General features: G+C 44.5%; 1 protein-coding gene across 6 annotated transcripts in view; it reads left to right on the forward strand.

Moving 5' to 3' along the window:
- Positions 1-22,550, forward strand: part of LOC137095328 (regulator of nonsense transcripts 1-like) — a 479,058-nt gene that overhangs the window by 377,422 nt on the left and 79,086 nt on the right. For 3 of the 6 annotated variants that reach the window (XM_067461830.1, XM_067461831.1, XM_067461832.1), the window contains exons 23-24: positions 5,363-5,580; positions 6,893-7,012. In XM_067461830.1, coding sequence (XP_067317931.1) covers positions 5,363-5,580; positions 6,893-7,009 — 335 coding nt within the window. In that variant the 3' untranslated portion in view covers positions 7,010-7,012. Of the gene's footprint in view, positions 1-5,362; positions 5,581-6,892; positions 7,013-9,025; positions 9,754-22,550 lie in introns of those variants that run through there. The other 3 variants (XM_067461829.1, XM_067461835.1, XM_067461833.1) reach the window with 2 other exon arrangements.

The raw sequence follows: 22,550 nt of genomic DNA on the forward strand, positions 1-22,550 counted from the left end.
TGCCCTTAGATCAGATGAACCTTACCTTCCTTTTCATAAGGATAAAGTGGTACTTTACACCACCATTGCCTTTTTCCCCAATGTGGCCTCCAGTTTTCACATGTCCCAAGAATTAATATTACCAGCCTTTTTTCAGAATCTGTCTTTCCCTTTAGAACATAGCCTCAATTTATTGGATCTCCGTAGGGCTTTCGCCTTTTATGTTAGCAAGACTGCAGGGATAAGAAAATCCCCTAGGTTGTTCATGAAATATCAGAAGGATGCCAGTGGCCTTCCGATGTCTTCTCAACATCTGTCATCATGGATCATGTCTGCAATTTGGCTGGCATATCAAGGAGCAGACCAACGCTTTGGCAGTAACCCCGCCCAGTCCCCTCTGCAAGGCATAAAAGGCGCCCTGCGTGCCTGCTCTGCAGTTCCTGTTTTTCCACTGCAAAGCTCACTTCAGAAACTTCCTTCCTATGTCAACAACTCAATTTAAGCATTGTTCTCAATGTTCAGGTAAATTCCGACAAGAAATCAAAGTGCCTTCTTTGTCTCGGTGGGGCCCACATTATATCTTCCACTACTGCCAAGCCTTGAAGGCTCAGGCTTAGAAGAACAGGGCCATTCACCTGAAATATCTTCCCTACCAGCGAACTCTCACTCCTTCGACATCTCAACCATTGACTTCGGGGCTGTCGACCTCAGAACTCTTGACAATGGCCCAACCACTTTTGAGGCCTAGGTCGGCCTCTTTGGCAATTTCAAAGTTGTTGAGACCAACATGACAAACTTAGACAGCCCTGTACACTGACAACAGAAATGGTACCAGTGCGGCCCTTGTCAACCTCGAGCTTGGTGGCTTCATCTCGCTCCACGAGGTCCAACATGGTGACTCCATCATCTGGTGAAGATCACGTTTAAGAGGGCCCATGAGGAGTCATGTCAAGCTCAAACTGCCTCAACCACTCCACCTGTTCCGCTGACCCCTGGGAAGTCTTTGGCTCCATCAGGTAGTACCCAACCACCGGTGAAAAAGAGGGCTCCACTGCGCTCTTTTTCCTCTTCCTCCTCAACCCCCCCCCCCCCAACAGCCTCCTTGGCCACCTCGTCAGACTAATCTTTGCCTCTTCCCCTGGCTCAGCTGCTTAGGCCCTCTCAGGAATCCCCCATCCAAAACCCCTCAGATGGTGAACTTCCAGAATCATTGGTCCACTCAGAGGAGACAGTTCTCCAGGTTGTCCAGCAACCTCCACCAGTTCAATCTTCGACCAGAGCTCTTTCTACCAATGTTGACGTCAGAAAAGGGCCAACCTTGCTAGATCAGGCTTCAACATCAAAGCAGCCTCAACCCCCAAGTCCCCAGGCTGCCTCTGCCACTGGTCCCTTCTTCCTCTTCTCATCAATCTGAGAATGAAGATCAGAACAAGGACATTGCAGAGTCTGTGCACTCAGGTTCTGTCCTATCTTTGGGTCTTCACCGTTCTCTGACCCATGATGCGTTCGAGGTGGACCCTCCTTCGCTTACAGATAATGTCAGAGCCTTCGCTGACCAGATGGTTAGAATGGCAGATACTTTGGGACTTGAAATTAAGCAGACTTCCAAGGCAGTGACCGACCCCGTCTTTAAAAGGGTCCAGTCAGAGGCTCCTCCAGCTCCTCTCCTGCCATTTCTATCTTATTTCCTGGATGTTATTCAGGCATCCTGGAAGATTCCATCCTCAATACCACCAACTTCCAAGTGGATTGAAGCCTGGTATCATACAGACGATGAAGGCCTTGAGTGGCTAAAGCATCACCCCAACCCAAATTTGATAGTAGTGAAAGTAACCCAAAACTTGGGCAAACAATCCAACACTCTGTTGGACTGAAAAGGGAAATAGTTTGACACCATGGGAAGAATGGCAAACTACAGTGCCTGCATGAGAGCGTACCAACAAATTTAGTGGGAGAAGGCTCAACCTTTCCATGCAAAACTTTCAGAGGAAGATCGTGCTGCCCTTTTGACCCTTTTGCAGGAGGCAAACTCTGGCCCATCACCGGATCCAGATGGCCAAACACACTAGCAACATGGCAGGAAAGATTATAGTACATGCTATTATCATTCGCTGACACGCATGGCTCTGTTCCTCTGGCCTATCTATATCCTTGAAGCAGGTTCTCCCGTTTGACGCCCTGGGTCTATTCAACGCTGGTACCGATGACAAATTGAAATAAAATACAGACTCTAAGCTCTAAGTGGCCAAGTGTAGCATTGAAAACCAGTCTCAAGCCCAAAGAACCCAATGGTAGCAGCAAACTCGCTGTAGATATAGTAACCAATCTTACCATCATCAATCTTATGGATAGACCCACCGAGCTCTCCTGAATCCACAGCCTCAACAACAGCATCACTCCCAACCATGCCACATCCAACAACCAATCTGGTGTCGGGTTTGACGGTTTCCCTGACGATATCGTAACTCCTTTCAGAGACCGCTTAGCGTACTTTATCAACATGTGACAGTCCTTCACCTCAGATGTGTGGGTTCTCAAGGTTGTCAAAGAACGCTGTGTGTTAGAGTTCCAAGAGCTCCCCCGAACTGGCAGCATCGTCGACACCGAACTCTCCTCTGCAATTTTGAACAAGGTCAACACCTTGCTCTCAAAAGGAGCAAGTCAACCCTTCCCATCAGAATTGGATGGGCAAGCTTTCTCTTCCAGGTTCTTCACCGTACCAAAACCTGATGGCTCCCTTCACCCGATCCTTGACCTCTGAGCCCTAAGCTCCTAAACCAGATCAAGAAAGTTCAGAATGATGACGATATTGTCCATCTTTCCCCTCCTTCACTTTGGAGATCACTTCGCATCTGTCAACCTTCGAGACACTTCCACTTGGTGATTCGCCCGGCCCACAGAAGCTTCCTGCCATTCCAGGTCAATTAGCAAATTTACCACTTCAATGTCCTCCCCTTCTGTCTCATGACAGCCCCGAGTACTAAAATGCATGTCTGGTGTTGCAGCTTACCTCCGGAGGCAAAACATTCATGATTTCCTTATCTGGATGATTGGCCAATTCCCCCTCCCTCCACCCCCAAACAGACTTAAGTCACCCTGATGACTGATGCTTCCACATTCACCTAGGGATGCCACACAGGAGAACCCTCCATCCAAGACCTCTGGTCGCTGCAAGAGAGGCTTCACCACATAAACTACATAAAATTGCTGGCCATATTCAATGCCTTTGAAGTTTTTGCCCCCACTAGTCACCAACAAGATTGTTCAAATCGTCACGGACAATACTGTGGCCATGTACTATATCAACAAACACGGCGGCATGGAGTCCAGGAAGCTGCTCGAGCTCTCTCTGACTCTGGCGCTGATGTCTCGACCACACAGCACTGCACTTTCCAGGCTCCCTCAATGCCGAGGCTGATCTCAGTTGAACCCAATTGTCCTCCCACAAGTGGATCCTCGACCCGGCAGAGGTCTCATCTCTATTCGACCGCTGGGGTCAGCCAGACATCGACCTCTTTGCATCTTCAATGAATGCTCAGCTTCCTTGGTACTGAGCCTGTCTCCCCTTCAAACCCGACTTCAGGTTGCTTAGGGGATGTGTTTCTTCTTAACTGGTCGGTGAACTTCCTCTTCCTCTACATGCACCACCCTTAGAACCACTGGCAATGACCGACCTCCATCTCTTCTCCTGGAAGGTCGTATTCTTTGCAGCAATCACATTGGCCCATCGACCATCGGAACTTGCCGCCCTTCCTTCCTGCTCTTCCACTCTGATAGCGCAGTTGTTCACATTCTTGCCAAAGGTTGTTTCTTCCTTTCATATCAACAAGAATATCATCCTTCCAGCTTTTTTTCAAAATCCGTCCACCCAACAGAAAAGAGACTTCATCTTGATGTTTGTTGAGGCCTCCTGTTCTAATGGGATAGAATCCGTCAGTCCCACAGGACACCAAGATTCTTTGTTGTGTATGCCCCAACAAACTGGGACTCCCCATCTCATCCTGGCTCCTCTCTAACTGGATTGCTGCTACGAATGAACTTTGCTACCAACTTGCGCACCACACCCTTCCTCCATTGGTCCATGCTTGGTTGACTAGGGGTATGGTGGCTTCAATGGCCTTCCTAAGAGGCATCTCTCTAGACTCAGTCTGTAAGGTGGCTATCTGGTCAAACCCTCTGACTTTTGTCTCCCACTATCGGCTGCCTTTGGCTACCTTTAACTCTTCTTCTAGTATCATAATATTTACGAAAAATGACTCATTCACAGTTTCCGTTTTTTCATACTGTCAAACTTTATTGTGTACTCCAATGGTACGCCTCAGCAACTCCTTCTGTTTGTAAGTAAAAAAAGAAAAAGTTGGTTCTTGGTGGTTCCCAAACCTCTTGTCACTGCTCTCTTTCTCTCTCTCTCTCTCTAACAGCTCCTATGACAAAATGGAGATTTTTGTCAATTTCTTGTGGTCTTCATGACTATCACATGTTCCACTCTCTATGTTATATACACCTAAGCTTGTGCCCAACTATCTCTACCATAGATGTTGTGATCCTTTTTGCTGTTATGGGTCTGTGTGCCCCTTTTTTCAAGCCAAATGTGCCCTTCCAGGGCCTAATGTTTTTTTCTTCAATTGTAATGACATTCTTTCTTTTGTCATTTCATGTGTTTACCTTGTTGCCTTTACACTTGCTAGCCTCTTGTGGTCTATTGTGTGTCTGTTTAGCCTACTACAAGGCTAATTTTTGCTACAATAAATCATGTTTTTGTCCTCATAAAGATATCGGTTTGTGTTCTCCCATCTCCGGGACCTCAGCTTGCTAGTCTCCACATGTGTGCATTCATAGAGTCCATGATGAAAAATGGTAGATCACTGACCTGTAATCATGCTTCTTCCAGTAGTACTCTGTAAATCCACACAAACTCAACTGGCCTCCCCTCGGACAAACCTCTTCCTTTCTTGCTGCCTTTGCTGCATAGGAACTGTGGATCATGTGCGCAGGACACCTTTTATTGGTTATCATCAAAACTTTGTTTTAAACTTGGGGAAGTTGTCCTTTGGAGCCTGCACAGGTGAAGATACTCCACATGTGTGGATTCACAGAGTACCACTTGAAGAAACATGGTTACAGGTGAGTAACCTACCATTCTGTGGTGTAATAGTCATACAATATGGCTTGATTCAGTTTAACTTCTTTTATGCCCAGCAATGGGAAATGCAGAGTGAGGATCCAGATTTGTGTCGGGCTGCCATTCCCATCCTTAAACTTGGAAGATTTGTCCCTAAAACATCTGCTGGTTTCCCTTGTTTGGTTTGATGGTGCTTTTCCAAATTTCTGGTGTTGGCTCTTGCTGTACAATTTGTTGAGTGGCTTGTCGGCTCTCTTGCAGGCCGGGGGAACCTGAAGAGCAAGGCTAGCCGGGGCGGGCGGCAGAAGAATCGCTTTGGGCTCCCAGGGACTGGCCAGTCCAACCTGTCCAACAGCCAGGCCAGCCAAGACATGGCCTCACAGCCCTTCTCCCAGGGGCCCTTGACCCAGGGCTACATCTCCATGAGCCAACCCTCCCAGATGAGCCAGCTGGGCCTCTCCCAGCCAGAGCTCTCCCAGGTAACCAGCATCTTGTTGTGGAGACCAGGAGACTGTGTAAAAAGAATTTCATAAAGTTAGATTGAAGAGGAAATGTAGGGAGAGAAAGAAGGGAGGAGGGAGCAAAAAAAAGGAGAAAAGTATGGATAGATAAGGTGTTGCTAAGGAGTTAGGAATTATGGGAGTTTGGTTAGGTTTAAATCCCATATGTAGAGAGTTAAACAAATATGAAGAATGCTCAAGTATACTTAAAAAGCAAGAACTGTCTCAGAAAGTGGGTTTCTGTGAGTTTCCTGGGCTGCCTTGCCATGTTCTAGAAGCATTCACTACTGATGTTTTGCCCACATCTATGGCAGGCATCTTCAGAGTTTGTGAGATGTGTTGGAAATTAAACAAGTGCAGTTTATATATCTGTGTAATGTCCAGGGCGGGAGAAAGAACTCTTGTCTGTTGGAAGCAAGTGTGAATGTTGCCATTAGCAACCTTTATTAGTTTTAAATGGCCTTGCAGCTTCCAAGCCTGGCTGCTTCCTGTCTGGAAGAATCCTTTATTGGGAGGTGTTAGCTGGCCCTGATTGTTTCCTGTCTGGAATTCCCTGTTTTCTGAGTGCTGCTCTTTATTTACTGTCCTAATTTCAATGGAGGGGATTCCTGGAGCAAATGTCCCCCGGGCCACAGATGTTCCTGACACTTCTGGAGGGGCTGGCATTCCGTATGTTACTAGCCTGTTGCTTTCTCCATTAATGGGGGAAGTACTGTATTTAATCAGATCTAATTTTCACCTTTTGGGGCTAAATGACTGTGCCAAAATTGGGGTGCATATTAGATAGATTCGTGCCATACAGTCATCACGTCTGCAAACCAAGCGTGGAAATGGGAGTTGGATCTAGTACAAGGGAGCGATCTTTCAAAGCCGCCTATTTAAGACGTTCTGGTTTTCTTTCATTTCAAGGAGACCTGAGGCTTTCTGCTCTTGAAGAGATTTCTTTTTTCTCTTTTTTTTTTTTTGGCTGCCCCTTTTCCCATTTTTGTGTCATAAGCATGAGAACAGCAGCCTCCTTTGGGTATTTGTATTGAGTCTTTAGCACAGTGAAACCCTTAATATGAGGAAAGCTACCTATCAGGATGCTGTCAGGAATGCTCTGATGTTCCTCAGACACTTCTATTGTGCCCCAAAATTTTCTCAACAAAGTGGCGGTTTAGAATACTCAGAAAAGCAAAGTTGTTCATAGAAAAATAAATTATGTGGGCTTCATACCATACTGAAAGAAACGTGTTTCCATTGCCATCTTCAGCTGTTGTCACATATTTTCATTTTCCCCCTTCATCTTCAGGATAGCTACCTGGGCGATGAGTTCAAGTCCCAGATCGATGTGGCCCTGTCACAGGACTCGACATACCAGGGGGAACGTGCGTATCAACATGGAGTGACCGGACTGTCACAGTATTAAAATGTAAGGCAATTAATGGAGCACTCTCTCTGGAATTTGCTCTCTCTAGTCCATGTATGCCTGAAAATTGATCCACTCCTATTTTGGGGTTGCTTTGTACTCTTTTGGGATAGCTGCCTTGGATAGAAGTGTATGATTGAATTATAATTACAGTGGATTGTGGGAGTGTTGGGACTTCCCAGCTTTTTCCCAACTTCAGGCAAAAGTATACTCCAACTCCCATCATCTATAGTCCTTCCAATGCATCCCTCATAATACTGGACTAGAACTTCTGTATTCCTCATTGGAAGGACTATAGATTATGGGAGTTGGGATACAGGAACATCTGTAGGGATGCAGTTCATTCTGTTTAGTCAGGAGAGTAAGCCTTAAGTTTAAATGTTCTGGGCATTCCCAAATTAATTTGCTACAAGCCAGGAAGACCCTGGTTTGTAGCAAATTAATCAGAAAGTGTTTTTATTCCACGTCTTCTTAAAGATAAATCCATTACTACAGTCCATACACCATTCCCACAGTTTACCAGGCTAAATAAGCCTGGTAAACTGAGAATACCTACTCCCCTCCCCCCAAAACCCAAACCCCTTTGAAAAGTAAAAATGATTTACCCGGACTTCAGTATACTCTCTGAGCAGCTCTCCTGGTGCATACAAAGGAGGTAAATCCCCCCCCCCCTCTCCTGGTGCACCATTTGTATGCGCCGGGAGAGCTGCTCAGAGAGTATACTGGAGGCTGGGTAAATTGTTTTTATTTTTCAAAGGGATTTTTTTCGGGATGGGGAGGGTCCTGGGAGAATGTCTGGACTCCCACCAGAAAGTGTACGCTTTCTTGGGTATGTGAAAAAGCCCCAGGAAAATCCATGTTCTTTAAACGTGGATTCTCCTGGGGTAATAGCCTGTCTGGGTCCACCCCAGGTGAGCCATGCAGTCCAACTCCCTACCAAGAAGCAGGAAAATTGCATTATTATTATTATTATTAGCAGTAGTAGTAATAATAATAATAATAGTAATCTAGGAATCCAAATTGTATAAAAACCAAAGAGCACCAGCCATTATGTGAAAAAAAATATTTACTTGGCCCTTTTTATCCGCAGATTCTTGCTCCATGGGTTCAGCCTTAAGTCTTCTGTGGCCCTCAATTAAAATTAATGTGACATTCCCTGGTTTAGGGTTTTTATTCTTGTAGCTTTCTGAAGAATGGGGCAAAACACTAATAACCCTTCATTTAAAGCTTGGGATTAACAAGTGAGATGTGTTTGGCAGGTGCTTTTTGGCCTCCAGCACACCCTCCCAACAGGCACAATGATAGCTCCCAAATGCTGAAGAGGCAGGGACCTAAAATTGTTTTTAGACAAGTGCCTTCAACATACCCTAAAGGTTTCACATCCATACGGGCAGCCATATTGGAAATAACCTCTTGGCCATGGATCCTTATATTTCAAAGCCTGGTGAGGAAAGGCTTATCTAATCCCCATTTTGCCCATTATTAAAGGTAAAGGTTTCCCCTTGAAATTAAGTCTAGTCAAGTCCGGCTCAGGGCGGGGGGTGCTAATTAATCTCCATTTTTAAACCAAAGAGCCGCTGCTGTTCATAGATGCCTCCAAGGTCATGTGGCCTGCATGGAGCACCATTACCTTCCTGCCAAAGCAGTGCCTATTGATGTATTCACATATCTATGTTTTCAAACTGCTAGGTTGGCTGAAGCTGGGGCTAACAGCAGGAACTCATCCCGTCCCATAGATTCAAACCACCAACCTTCTGGTCAGCAAGTTCTGCAGCTTAGCTATTTAACCTACTGCGCCATCATAGTCCCAGTTTGCTCATTAGCCATATAGAGAGAGGGGGGAGGGAGTACCAGACTCTTCAACTTTCAACCCTCCAGCTTCCAGAATCCCTGACCATTAGATGCTTCTGGGAGTCAGAGTCCCAAACATCTGGAGGGCCGCGGGTTGAAGAGACCTGCTATAGGATTCCTGGGTGCTGAAAAACAGCACTCTCCCTCTTGTTTTCCTCCTTTTAGGTTGAAGAAGAGCTTAGCTTACGTGGAGCTTAGTTCCACAGCATTCTATTCTGGGTAATAAAATAATTAAAATAAAATGGAGACCTGTTTTCCACTGCTAAAACTGAAGCAACTTGTGAGAGCAACAAGAAAGAGAAAGATAGAGAAAAAAAAGAGAGAGAGACATCAGAGAGAGGAGCAAAGAAGAGGGAAAGAAAGGAGCACATGCAAAGGAAAGAGAGAAGAGGAAATAACAACAACAACAACAACAACAACACAATAAAGAGCCCACAACAACACAATAAAGAGCTTCACTGAGACGAGAGGAGACTAATGACCAGAGATGGGAAGCTGAGCACTGGAGGAGGAGGGACCATGAGGCGGCCATCAGCCAGTGGACTCCCACCATCAACAAACACACTGAAGAGAAAGGAAGGAGAAAAGAAAGAGAAGAACCTTAGAAGCAAGATTCACTTTATGTTGTTCTTCTCATTGTTGCGAGCAGGGCTTTGCTTTTCAGAGTATGGTGGTAGAGGGAAGGGGAAAAAACATTCCATCTCAGAGTTGGTTTGTGTACTTGTCTCTCCCTTGATTTGTATTTTTATTTTTCCCTTCCTTCTTTTTCTTCTTCTTCAGAGCAAGTGGTCCTCTGGTCATGGCTGGTACCCAATTCTGAGACGGAGTGGTTTTGGCATTTATTTTTATTTTTTGTGAACCTCACATTTGTAAAATGGGATTTTGGGGGGGGGGGGGGGTGAAAAGATGAACTGGTTCTTTTTATTCCACAGTTTTTTTTTTAAAGGAGAGAGAAGTGCTATATTTATTATATTATATTATACTATATTATATTTCTAGACCCTTTTTTTTGTCTCTGAGATGGTATCTTGGTAGTGGAGTAGGTGCAGGGCAAAAAAAAAAACCTTGTTCTGAAAAGCTGAGTAGAATATATATATATATATACACACACACACACACACACACACACACACGTGTGCGTATGTGTGTGTGTATGTGTGTGTGTGTGTGTATAGAGATATATTTATAGATTTTTCTACTCGGCTTTTCAGAACAAGAGTGCTTTTTTTTGTCCTGGTTTTTTTCATATGTGTGTGTGTGTGTGTGTGTGTGTGTGTGAAAAAAACTGTGCTGTTTAACTTCGAGAAAAGTTTTTTGGTGTAATTTTGTCCAGTCAGTCAGCTTCTTCTCCTGAAGGAGAGTTGCGGAAAGGAAGCCAGCACTTTCTAGGTTCAGAAAGATATTTGTCTTGCTTTTATCAGCTACTTCTTTCTGGGCTCTGCTCCACACAACATTTTGAGGTTTTATTTCCCTTTTCCCCTGCTGTTTGTTTTCTTCTTCGTTACTCTGTGAGATGTAATGCTTCACAAAAAGAAAACATAGATCGAGCTGATCTTTGACCCAAGGGACCCTGGGTTGGGGGATTCGTTTTTAGCTAAAAGGGGGGGGGGGGGCTAGATTATATTGGTTTCGAAGTAAAAGGTTTTCTATCAAAAAAAAGGTAATATTTCAAAGTAGATTGGTAACATGAGAGCAGATAGTTATTGCAAGGATATCAGGATCATTATTTTGCGGGAAGGAGAAGTTGAAATAGCCAGAGACCACAGAAAAGAAGAAAACACAACATTCAAGGTTTTTTTTATCTGTGACAGAAAGCATTCTCCTTTTTACAATCCACATTTAAAGCTTTTTTCAGCAAAAACACCAACAATGCTTCTGAAGCTCATCTTTTGCCTCTTAAGAGGCAGTTTTGTACAAAAATCATCCGTATGAATTCCCCCTCTTCCTTCCGATGTCAATGTGAGGTTACTTTTCACGAATGTAAAACAGACAACTATGACACCCTGCTTAAGAAACCCATCCTGCTTTCTAGGGAAAAAAGACCCGTCCTGCAAAGGCGGGATTTCGGATCCCTCTTGGAATAAAGTAAATAATGTGAAAAACTGCCCAAGACTTGTTTTCTAGTCACAGAAATGCAATGTTGGTGCTCTAGCAGACAGGCTGGTGGCTGGAAAAATGCAAGAAGGGTCTCCCAAGATTTGAATTTCTCCGGGAAAAGGGCCGCAAGCCAAACGTCCTGTGAAAGGCTGCCTCGCGATCCAGACCATTGGAGGACGAACCCCCTTCCTCCACCCCGCTCCTCAGGTAGGCTGCTGCATAGGTTGATTTTTTTTTGAGATAGGCTTTAAAGTGATAGCTGCCTTCTCCTTCCCCATTATTGACCCTCTGTAGATTAAGTGTACCCGTTTTCTTCCCCGATCCCTCCCTCTATTTAGCGATGCTTGCTTCCGCTTTGCACTGGGTTACTTCTCTCTGTCGTGTTTCATTCTTTTTTCTTTTTTTCCCCGAAAAAAATGGCATCTTATCGCCAATAATAGCGTGATGTTAAAGCTGTTTTTTACCCTCTCCTTTTGGTCCCAATTTGTTTCCCTTTTGCTTTTTAAAACTGTTTGTCATCAACTTAATAAAGAGCTCTTGGGGGGGGGGGGGGGGTTCTATTTCTCTTAAGGACATTTGGCAGATTTAGTTGTCCCATCCTGGATTTCTTGATACTTTTTCCACTCGTACCCCCAGGTATATATATCTCTCTCTCTTTTTTAAAGGTATGACAATTACAGTGTATTTTATCTGGTAATAGTTGTTATCATGTAATAGTCATCTCTCCCTTTTGGGGGGTCCCAAAAATTGGTATTTTAGGATTTTCCGCATAATACTTGCAGAACCATTTGGGGATGATTCTCTCACCCTTCTTTCTCCAAAGGCAGAGGGGTTAAAAACTAGGAAATAGGGTTCTCTGGAGCTCCACTCTTCTTGCCTCTTCCTCCAAGAATAAAAGGCAGTTTTAAAAACTACAAAATGGGGGTCTCTGGAGCACCACTCCTTTCACCTCTTTCTTTCCTCTTGTGCTCGGATCCAACCACAGTGCGCGCTTTCTCTCAATCTCCTTGCTGAAGACCATTTTGTTCTTAAACTTCTTCTTTTTTCAGTCCAATCACTGGCATTTTTCCTTTATTGGTGCTTTAAAATACCTCCCTTGCTTTTAAGTTGTACCTATTTATCTACTCACATTTTGTTTTTTGGAACTGCCAGTTCACTGAAGCTGAGCTAAAGGCCAGGAGCTCATCCTGACCTGGGCTTCAAACTGTCTACCTTTGGATTGATGAGATTTACTGCAGCTGGTGGTTTAACCTGGCTGTGCTAAAGTTCTGCCTACAAAATTGAGGTCTCTGGCACTCCACTCTTCTTGCCTTCCTCCAAGTTTTTAAATCAAATTAAAGAACCCCAAATGAATGTCTCTGGAACTCAGGTCTTCCTTCCTTTCTACTTTAAGGGCTCAGAAGAATGAGGAATCCTTCCCCCCCCCCCCCTTCTTCTTGAGTTTAAAGGCAATTTAAAGAAAGAGAAAGAAACAGAGTTGTTTGTCTGAGGCTGGGTCACCCTTCCTTCCCTTTTGGAGGTCAGACATTTTATTGAAAAAGAGAAACCAGATAATTAGGCGCAGCCTTTTATCATCATCGCATCCCCTTTTTTCCTTGGTCAAAACACCAGGAGTCTCTGTCAGAAATGCATTTCTACATCTTGACACATGGAAATGTTAGCGGAAGGCACATTATGGCCCTAGCATTAACAATGCAAAACACTAGGTACACTTGCTTTTTAAAATTAGAACAAAGGGTGCTTTTAACATACAGGCAGAGGGGACTTAACCCCTTAAAGGTATGAAAATCTCGCATAATGAGGCCGCTCTCTTCACTTTGGTCCAGTTACAGCGAGGGAGATTTTAATGCTATTCTTTCAGTACAAACCATTGAGGTAAACATATTTTAAGTTATTAGCTAATGCAGCACAAATTAGGAAACAAACAAAATTGATAACTGATTAAAGATAAAGATGGAAAACAGTGCATGAGAATGGAGGATAAAATACTAATTTTTCAGGATTTCTATCAGGATTTATATATAGCAAATGAAGCACCTAGAAAGAAAATTGAAGAGTATATAAATAAACACTGGAAAATAAAGATCTAAGGATCAGTTAAATTAATTATAGAACAAGCAATATCAGAGAAAGAGATTGAGGAAATTATAGACAATTTAAAACCTTGAAAGACTCCAGGACTGGATGGGTTGGGACCAGAATATTACAAAAAATATAAAATATTATTGATACCTAAATTAAAAGATCTATATAATAAAATAATAAAAGGAGAAAAATTCTGTCATCATGGGAACAATCATTGATCACTTTGCTATTAAAACCCAATAAAGACCCTACAGACCCAGGATCATACAGACCTATCTCATTAATAAACCAAGATGCAAAAATATTAATTGCCATACTGGCTAAAAGGATGAATAAATTTATATATAAATATATTAAAGAGGATCAGTGTGGATTTATAGGAGGAAGGCAAATGTCAAATTTAATGGGTAGGGTATTGTGAAGGAGGGTAAAATTATTGCCACCAAATTTGTGAGGAAGCCCTGTAATTCTCAGCATTAACTTAGGAGCTGGTTTATAAAGGGACTATTAGTTACAGAAGTATTTATTTATTTGATAGCGTAGCGTTTACTGTCCCTGGTTTGACTTTACTTCTTATGCAGGCTGTATGACTGTATGTATCAGGCAAGGCTTGAGAAAAACAGTAACAAGTTTATTGGAAAAAGCAAGGTATAACAGATTTGATGTTTCTTCTCTAGAGGCACAAATCTCTCCTGTAACTCTTTGGTCACAGACTGCCACTTTCAAACAGCTGTGCCGTGAAGTGACAGTTGGTTCCGCCCCTGTTGCTATGGCAACTCAGCTCAAGCCAAACCAGCCACCATCTCTAACAAAATATAATCCTACATACTTACCATTTATTAACTACTGTTTAAACAACACATAACCTTAAGAATAAAAATTACACATCATCACACCTCCCAACCCATAGGGATTATTTTTTACTTTTCTACCAACTAGAATGGTCAAAAATAATTTGGGTGATACCAACATCATTTAACTATATACACACCATATATTGATCAGTTATCCAATAACACTGGTTAAGGCATCCTGGAAAGTGAGTCTGCAACAACATTGGTTCTACCTTTTACATGCTGTATATCAAAGGTATAATCTTGCAATGATAAACTCCACCGTAAAAGTTTGTTGTTGGTGCCTTTGGTGTTATCCAGCCATTTTAATGGGGCATGATCCGTTTGAAGGGTAAACCTTCTTCCCCATAAATAAGGCCGCAACTTTTGTATGGACCATATTATAGCTAGACATTCCTTTTCAATAGTGGACAAACTACATTCCCTGGGCAATAGCTTTTTACTTAAAAATAGGATAGGATGACTTCTTGATCTAATTGGCTTAATACCGCCCCCAACCCAGTTTCGGATGCATCACATGTTAAAGTAAAGGGTTTATCAAAGTCTGGGGCTCTCAATACGGACCATGAGGTTATGGCCTGTTTTAACTGGTCCATAGACCTTTGACATTCTGCAGTCCAAAGTACTTGATTAGGGCAACTCTTCCGCATAAGATTTGTCAAAGGCGCCGCCAAAGTACTAAAGGATGGGATAAATTTTCGATAATATCCTGCCAACCCAAGAAATGATCTTACTTGTTTCTTTGTCTTGGGTATTGACCACTGATGTATGGCTTCAGCCTTGGTAGGTTCTGGCCCAATGATACCACAACCCATAATGTGTCCTAAGTACTTGGTGGTGTGGTTACCCATGTGGCACTTAGGGGCCTTGATCGTTAAACCTGCCTCCTGTAACTGATGCAATACTTGCTCAATGTGTTTTAAATAGTCTTCCCAGGTGGTACTAAAGATTCCAATAACGTCCATATATGCAACGCAAAAGTCTCCCATTCCACTAAGTACATTATCCACCAACCGTTGGAATGTGGCTGGACTATTTCTTAAACCAAATGGTAAAATGGTGAACTCTTATAATCCTTCATGAGTTCTAAAGGCAGTCTTCTCTTGGTCTTGGGGAGCCATAGGTACTTGCCAAAATCCTTTTGTTAAGTCTAAGCTACTAATATAATTGGCTCTCCCCATCCTCCCCAATAAGTCATCTAACTGGGGCATTTGATAGTTATCAGGTTGTGTGACCTTGTTTAGGAGCCTATAATCCACACAGAACCGTATAGTGTTGTCTGGTTTTGGACTAGTACAATAGGCCAGTGGTTCTCAACCTTTCTAATGCAGTGACCCCCAAATAAAGTTAATCGTGTTGTGGTGACCCCCAACCATATTTTTGTTGCTACTTCATAAATAATTTTGCTACTCTTATGAATTCTAATGCAAATATCTAATATGCAGGATGTATTTTCATTCCTACAAATTGAACATAATTAAAGCATAGTGATTAATCACAAAAACAATATGTTTAGGGGAGTATGGATAATTGAAGATGCGATTTGCGGTACCTTCAACCAATTCAGCTCTGACTTCCACAGACCACTGAGATCCCCCGCAAATTACAAACCTGGACCAAACTTGGCACATAGAACTCCCATGACCAACAGAAAATACTGGAGGAGTTTGGGAGGAGTTGACAGTGATTTATGGAAGATGTAGTTCACCTACATCCGGAGAGCACTGAGAACCCAAATGACTATGGATCTGGACCAAACTTGGCATGAATACTCAATATGCCCAAATTTGAAAAATGGTGGAATTTGGGGGAAATGGATCTTGACATTTGAGTGTTGTAGTTGCTGGGATTTATAGTTCCTCAGCCAAAAAAGGGGCATTCTGAACTCCAACAAAAAATTGAATTGAAGAAGCTTGGCACACAGAACTCCCATAACCAACAGAAATTACTGGAGAGTGCCTTGCAATGCACTCAAACTTGGCACAGAAAATTCCCATGGTGAACAGAAAATACTGGAGATAACTGTGGTACATAGACATTGGCATTTTGGAGCTGCTGGGATATATAGTCCTCTCCCATTCAAAAGCATTCTGAACTCATGCAGCCATGCAATGCACTCAAACTTGGCACAGAGAATTCCCATGGTGAACAGAAAATACTGGAGATAACTGTGGTACATAGACTTTGGCATTTTGGAACTGCTGGGATATATAGTCCTCTCCCATCCAAAAGCATTCTGAACTCATGCAGCCATGCAATGCGCTCAAACTTGGCACAGAGAATTCCCATGATGAACAGAAAATACTGGAGATAACTGTGGTACATAGACCTTGGCATTTTGGAACTGCTGGGAATACATAGTCCTCTCCCATTCAAAAGCATTCTGAACTCATGCAGCCATGCAATGCACTCAAACTTGGCACAGAGAATTCCCATGGTGAACAGAAAATACTGGAGATAACTGTGGTACATAGACCTTGGCATTTTGGAACTGCTGGGATATATAGTCCTCTCCCATCCAAAAGCATTCTGAACTCACGCAGCCATGCAATGCACTCAAACCTGGCACAGAGAATTCCCACGGTGAATAGAAAATACTGGAGATGACTGTGGTACACAGACCTTGGCATTTTGGAGCTGCTGGGATATATAGTCCTCTCCCATCCAAAAGCATTCTGAACTCATGCAGCCTTGCAATGCACTCAAACGTGGCACAGAGAATTCCCATGGTGAACAGAAAATACTGGAGATAACTGTGGTACATAGACCTTGGCATTTTGGAGCTGCTGGGATATATAGTCCTCTCCAATCCGAAAGCATTCTGAACTCATGCAGCCATGCAATGCGGTCAAACTTGGCACAGAGAATTCCCATGGTGAACAGAAAATACTGGAGATAACTGTGGTGCACAGACCTTGGCATTTTGGAACTGCTAGGATATATAGTCCTCTCCCATCCAAAAGCATTCTGAACTCATACAGCCATGCAATGCACTCAAACTTGGCACAGAGAATTCCCACGGTGAACAGAAAATACTGGAGATAACTGTGGTACATAGACATTGGCATTTTGGAACTGCTGGGATATATAGTCCTCTCCCATCCAAAAGCATTCTGAACTCATGCAGCCATGCAATGCACTCAAACTTGGCACAGAGAATTCCCATGGTGAACAGAAAATACTGGAGATAACTGTGGTACATAGACCTTGGCATTTTGGAACTGCTGGGATATATAGTCCTCTCCCATCCAAAAGCATTCTGAACTCATGCAGCCATGCAATGCACTCAAACTTGGCACAGAGAATTCCCATGGTGAACAGAAAAAACTGGAGATAACTGGTACATAGTCCTTGACATTTTGGAACTGCTGAGATATATAGTCCTCTCCCATCCAAAAGCATTCTGAACTCATGCAGCCATGCAATGCACTGAAACGTGGCACAGAGAATTCCCATGGTGAACAGAAAATACTGGAGATAACTGTGGTACATAGACCTTGGCATTTTGGAACTGCTGGGATATATAGTCCTCTCCCATCCAAAGGCATTCTGAACTCATGCAGCCATGCAATGCACTCAAACTTGGCACAGAGAATTCCCATGGTGAACAGAAAATACTGGAGATAACTGTGGTACATAGACCTTGGCATTTTGGAACTGCTGGGATATATAGTCCTCTCCCATCCAAAAGCATTCTGAACTCACGCAGCCAAGCAATGCACTCAAACTTGGCACAGAGAATTCCCACGGTGAATAGAAAATACTGGAGATAACTGGTACATAGACCTTGACATTTTGGAACTGCTGAGATATATAGTCCTCTCACATCCAAAAGCATTCCGAATTCATGCAGCCATGCAATGCACTCAACCTTGGCACAGAGAATTCCGATGGTGAACAGAAAATACTGGAGATAACTGTGGTACATAGACCTTGGCATTTTGGAACTGCTGGGATATATAGTCCTCTCCCATCCAAAGGCATTCTGAACTCATGCAGCCATGCAATGCACTCAAACTTGGCACAGAGAATTCCCATGGTGAACAGAAAATACTGGAGATAACTGTGGTACATAGACCTTGGCATTTTGGAACTGCTGGGATATATAGTCCTCTCCCATCCAAAAGCATTCTGAACTCACGCAGCCAAGCAATGCACTCAAACTTGGCACAGAGAATTCCCACGGTGAATAGAAAATACTGGAGATGACTGTGGTACACAGTCCTTGGCATTTTAGAGCTGCTGGGATATATAGTCCTCTCCCATCCAGAAGCATTCTTAACTCATGCAGCCTTGCAATGCACTCAAACTTGGCACAGAGAATTCCCATGGTGAACAGAAAATACTGGAGATAACTGTGATACATAGACCTTGGCATTTTGGAACTGCTGGGATATATAGTCCTCTCCCATCCAAAAGCATTCTGAACTCATGCAGCCATGCAATGCACTCAAACTTGGCACAGAGAATTCCCAAGGTGAACAGAAAATACAGGAGATAACTGTGGTACATAGACCTTGGCATTTTGGAACTGCTAGGATATATAGTCCTCTCCCATCCAAAAGCATTCTGAACTCATGCAGCCATGCAATGCACTCAAACTTGGCACAGAGAATTCCCATGGTGAACAGAAAATACTGGAAATAACTGTAATACATAGACCTTGGCATTTCGGAACTGCTGGGATATTAGTCCTCTACCATCCGAAAGCATTCTGAACTCATGCAGCCATGCAATGCACTCAAACTTGGCACAGAGAATTCCCATGGTGAACAGAAAATACTGGAGATAACTGTGGTACATAGACCTTGGCATTTTGGAACTGCTGGGATATATAGTCCTCTCACATCCAAAAGCATTCCGAATTCATGCAGCCATGCAATGCACTCAGCCTTGGCACAGAGAATTCCCATGGTGAACAGAAAATACTGGAAATAACTGTAATACATAGACCTTGGCATTTCGGAACTGCTGGGATATTAGTCCTCTACCATCCGAAAGCATTCTGAACTCATGCAGCCATGCAATGCACTCAAACTTGGCACAGAGAATTCCCATGGTGAACAGAAAATACTGGAGATAACTGTGGTACATAGACCTTGGCATTTTGATACTGCTGAGATATATAGTCCTCTCCCATCCAAAAGCATTCTGAACTCATGCAGCCATGCAATGCACTCAAACTTGGCACAGAGAATTCCCACGGTGAATAGAAAATACTGGAGATGACTGTGGTACACAGACCTTGGCATTTTGGAGCTGCTGGGATATATAGTCCTCTCCAATCCGAAAGCATTCTGAACTCATGCAGCCATGCAATGCACTCAAACTTGGCACAGAGAATTCCCATGGTGAACAGAAAATACTGGAGATAACTGTGGTGCACAGACCTTGGCATTTTGGAACTGCTAGGATATATAGTCCTCTCCCATCCAAAAGCATTCTGAACTCATACAGCCATGCAATGCACTCAAACTTGGCACAGAGAATTCCCACGGTGAACAGAAAATACTGGAGATAACTGTGGTACATAGACATTGGCATTTTGGAACTGCTGGGATATATAGTCCTCTCCCATCCAAAAGCATTCTGAACTCATGCAGCCATGCAATGCACTCAAACTTGGCACAGAGAATTCCCATGGTGAACAGAAAATACTGGAGATAACTGTGGTACATAGACCTTTATTTATTTATTTATTTATTTATTTATTTGGTACGCTTATATACCGCTAATATCTCAGTCTATGCGGCGACTCATTGCGGTTTACAGCATATTTAAAACTACAATATTCCAATTTCAAATATAAAGTTAAAAATATAAAATACATACATATACATACATAGAAGTATTGGGCCACCAATACAGACCAGAACATCTCATAATTAAAGTCACAATCCAAATTCGTTGTCCGAGATTGCTAATCCATGATCAAAACATCATCAGGTCGGGTTAGCCGAAAACTTGCTGGAACATCCAGGTTTTCAGTTTTTTCCGAAATGCCATTAGCGAGGTGGCTGATCTTATTTCAGTAGGGAGGGCATTCCAAAGCCGCGGGGCCACCACAGAAAAGGCCCTATCTCTCGTACCCGCGAGCCGCACCTGTGAAGCAGGCGGGATGGAGAGAAGGGCCTCTCCCGAAGATCTTAGGGTCCTGGTGGGCTGATAGGGCGAGATGCGTTCGGATAGGTATGTAGGGCCAGAACCGTTTAGGGCTTTAAAGGTCAAAGCCAGCACTTTGAATTGGGCTCGGTAGCTAATCGGTAGCCAGTGGAGCTGGTACAGCAGAGGAGTTGTATGCTCCCTGCGCCCTGCTCCTGTTAATACCATGGCTGCCGCCCGTTGGACTAATTGGAGCTTCCGGGCCGTCTTCAAAGGCAACCCCACGTAGAGAGCGTTGCAGTAGTCAAGGCGGGATGTAACCAGAGCGTGGACTACCGTGGCCAAGTCAGACTTCCCAAGGTACGGTCGCAGTTGGCGCACGAGTCTTAACTGTGCGAATGCTCCCCTGGTCACCGCCGAAACCTGGGGATCCAGGCTCAGCGATGAGTCCAGGATCACACCCAAACTGCGAACCTGTGTCTTCAGGGGGAGTGCGACCCCGTCTAACACAGGCTGTAACCCTATACCCTGTTCGGCCCTGCGACTGACCAGGAGTACCTCTGTCTTGTCTGGATTCAATTTCAATTTGTTCGCCCCCATCCAGACCGTCACAGCAGCCAAGCACCGGTTCAGGACTTCGACAGCCTCCTTAGTAGCGGGTGGAAAGGAGTGACAGAGCTGGACATCATCTGCGTACAGATGACACCGCACCCCGAAACTCCGGATGATCTCACCCAGCGGCTTCATGTAGATGTTGAACAACATGGGGGACAGTATTGAACCCTGAGGAACCCCACAAAACAAAGGTTGTGAGGTAGAACAGGAGTCCCCCAGTAACACCTTCTGAGACCGACCCTCGAGAAATGACTGGAGCCACTGCAGAGCAGTACCTCCAAGACCCATTCCTGCGAGGCGTCCCAGAAGGATACCGTGGTCGACGGTATCGAAGGCCGCTGAGAGGTCGAGTAGCACCAACAGGGACACACTCCCCCTGTCGAGCTCCCGACGGAGATCATCCACTAAGGCGACCAAGGCTGTCTCAGTACCATGTCCCGGCCTAAAGCCAGACTGTGCCGGATCTAGATAATCCGTGTCTACCAAGAATGCCTGGAGTTGTGAGGCCACCACACGTTCCATGACTTTGCCCAAAAAGGGAAGATTGGAAACAGGCCGATAGTTTACCAATTGAGTGGGGTCCAGTGATGGTTTCTTCAACAGCGGTTTTATCACAGCTTGCTTTAAGCTGGCTGGAAAAATGCCTTCCCGAAGGGAGGCATTAACCACCACCTTAACCCACTCGGCCAATCCCCCTCTGGCCTCCTTTAGAAGCCAGGATGGGCAGGGGTCTAGGATGCATGTGGTAGCTCTCATTCCTCCAAGTACCTTGTCCACATCCTCGGTTTGAACCAATTGAAAAGAATCCATCAAAATTGGACAAGCAGATGCTCGTGTTACATCCTCAGAGACTGCCGTTAATATGGTGTCCAGTCCAGAGCGGATCAAAGCGACTTTGTCTGCAAAGAACCGAGCAAAAGCTTCACAGCGAGCTGCTGAGTCATCAGGGCACCCATCCTGAATGGTGGGTTTTAATAGGCCTCTGACAACTCGGAACAGTTCAGCCGGACGGTTCTTTGCAGACGCAATAGTGGCCGCAAAGAAGGTTTTCTTTGCGGCTCTTATTGCCGCGGCATATGACCTTAGAAAGGACACAAACCGTGTTCGGTTTGGCTCGCTCGGATCCGAACGCCACACGCTCTCTAGTTCCCTCTTCTTTCGCTTCAGCACCGCCAGCTCCTCAGTAAACCAAGGGGCTGGTTTAGTTCGGCTACTTGAGAGGGGACGTTCTGGAGCGATCGTGTCTATTGCCCTAGTCATCTCCCCATTCCAGAGAGCGACCAGGGCATCAACAGGATCACCAACCGAGGTGGCGGGGAAATCCCCAAGAGCCATCAGGAATCCTTCCGGATCCATAAGCCTCCTGGGGCGGACCAATTTAATGGGTCCTCCACCTCTGCGGAGGTTAGGGGGTGCAGTAAGTCTAAAGCTGACCAGGTGGTGGTCGGTCCATGGCAACGGAGAGATGGATAACTCCTCAACACCGCCACCTTCCTCCCATCCCTGACAGAAAACCAAGTCCAATGTATGTCCAGCACTGTGGGTGGGGCCAGATACTTGTTGGGACAGCCCCATGGTCGCCATGGTAGACATGAAGTCCTGAGCCGCTCCCGTTAGGGCAGCCTCAGCGTGGACATTGAAGTCCCCCAGCACAAGCAGCCGTTGGGACTCCAATGCCAGGTCCGAGACTACCCCCGCTAGCTCAGGTAGGGAGACTGTATTGCAGCGAGGTGGACGGTACACTAACAGAATCCCTAATCTGTCCCGGTCACCCACCCTCAGGTGGACGCATTCAAAATTTGTTGACTGCGGGATGGGGGTCCTGGTCAGAGAAATGGAATCTCTGTAAACTACTGCAACTCCGCCTCCCCGCCCTCCGGATCTCGGTTGGTGCTGCACAGAGAACCCGGGCGGACAAAGCTGGGTCAAATTTACAC

The sequence above is a fragment of the Anolis sagrei genome, chromosome Y (assembly GCF_037176765.1).
Source record: "Anolis sagrei isolate rAnoSag1 chromosome Y, rAnoSag1.mat, whole genome shotgun sequence".
NCBI classification, from domain to species: Eukaryota; Metazoa; Chordata; class Lepidosauria; order Squamata; family Dactyloidae; genus Anolis; species Anolis sagrei.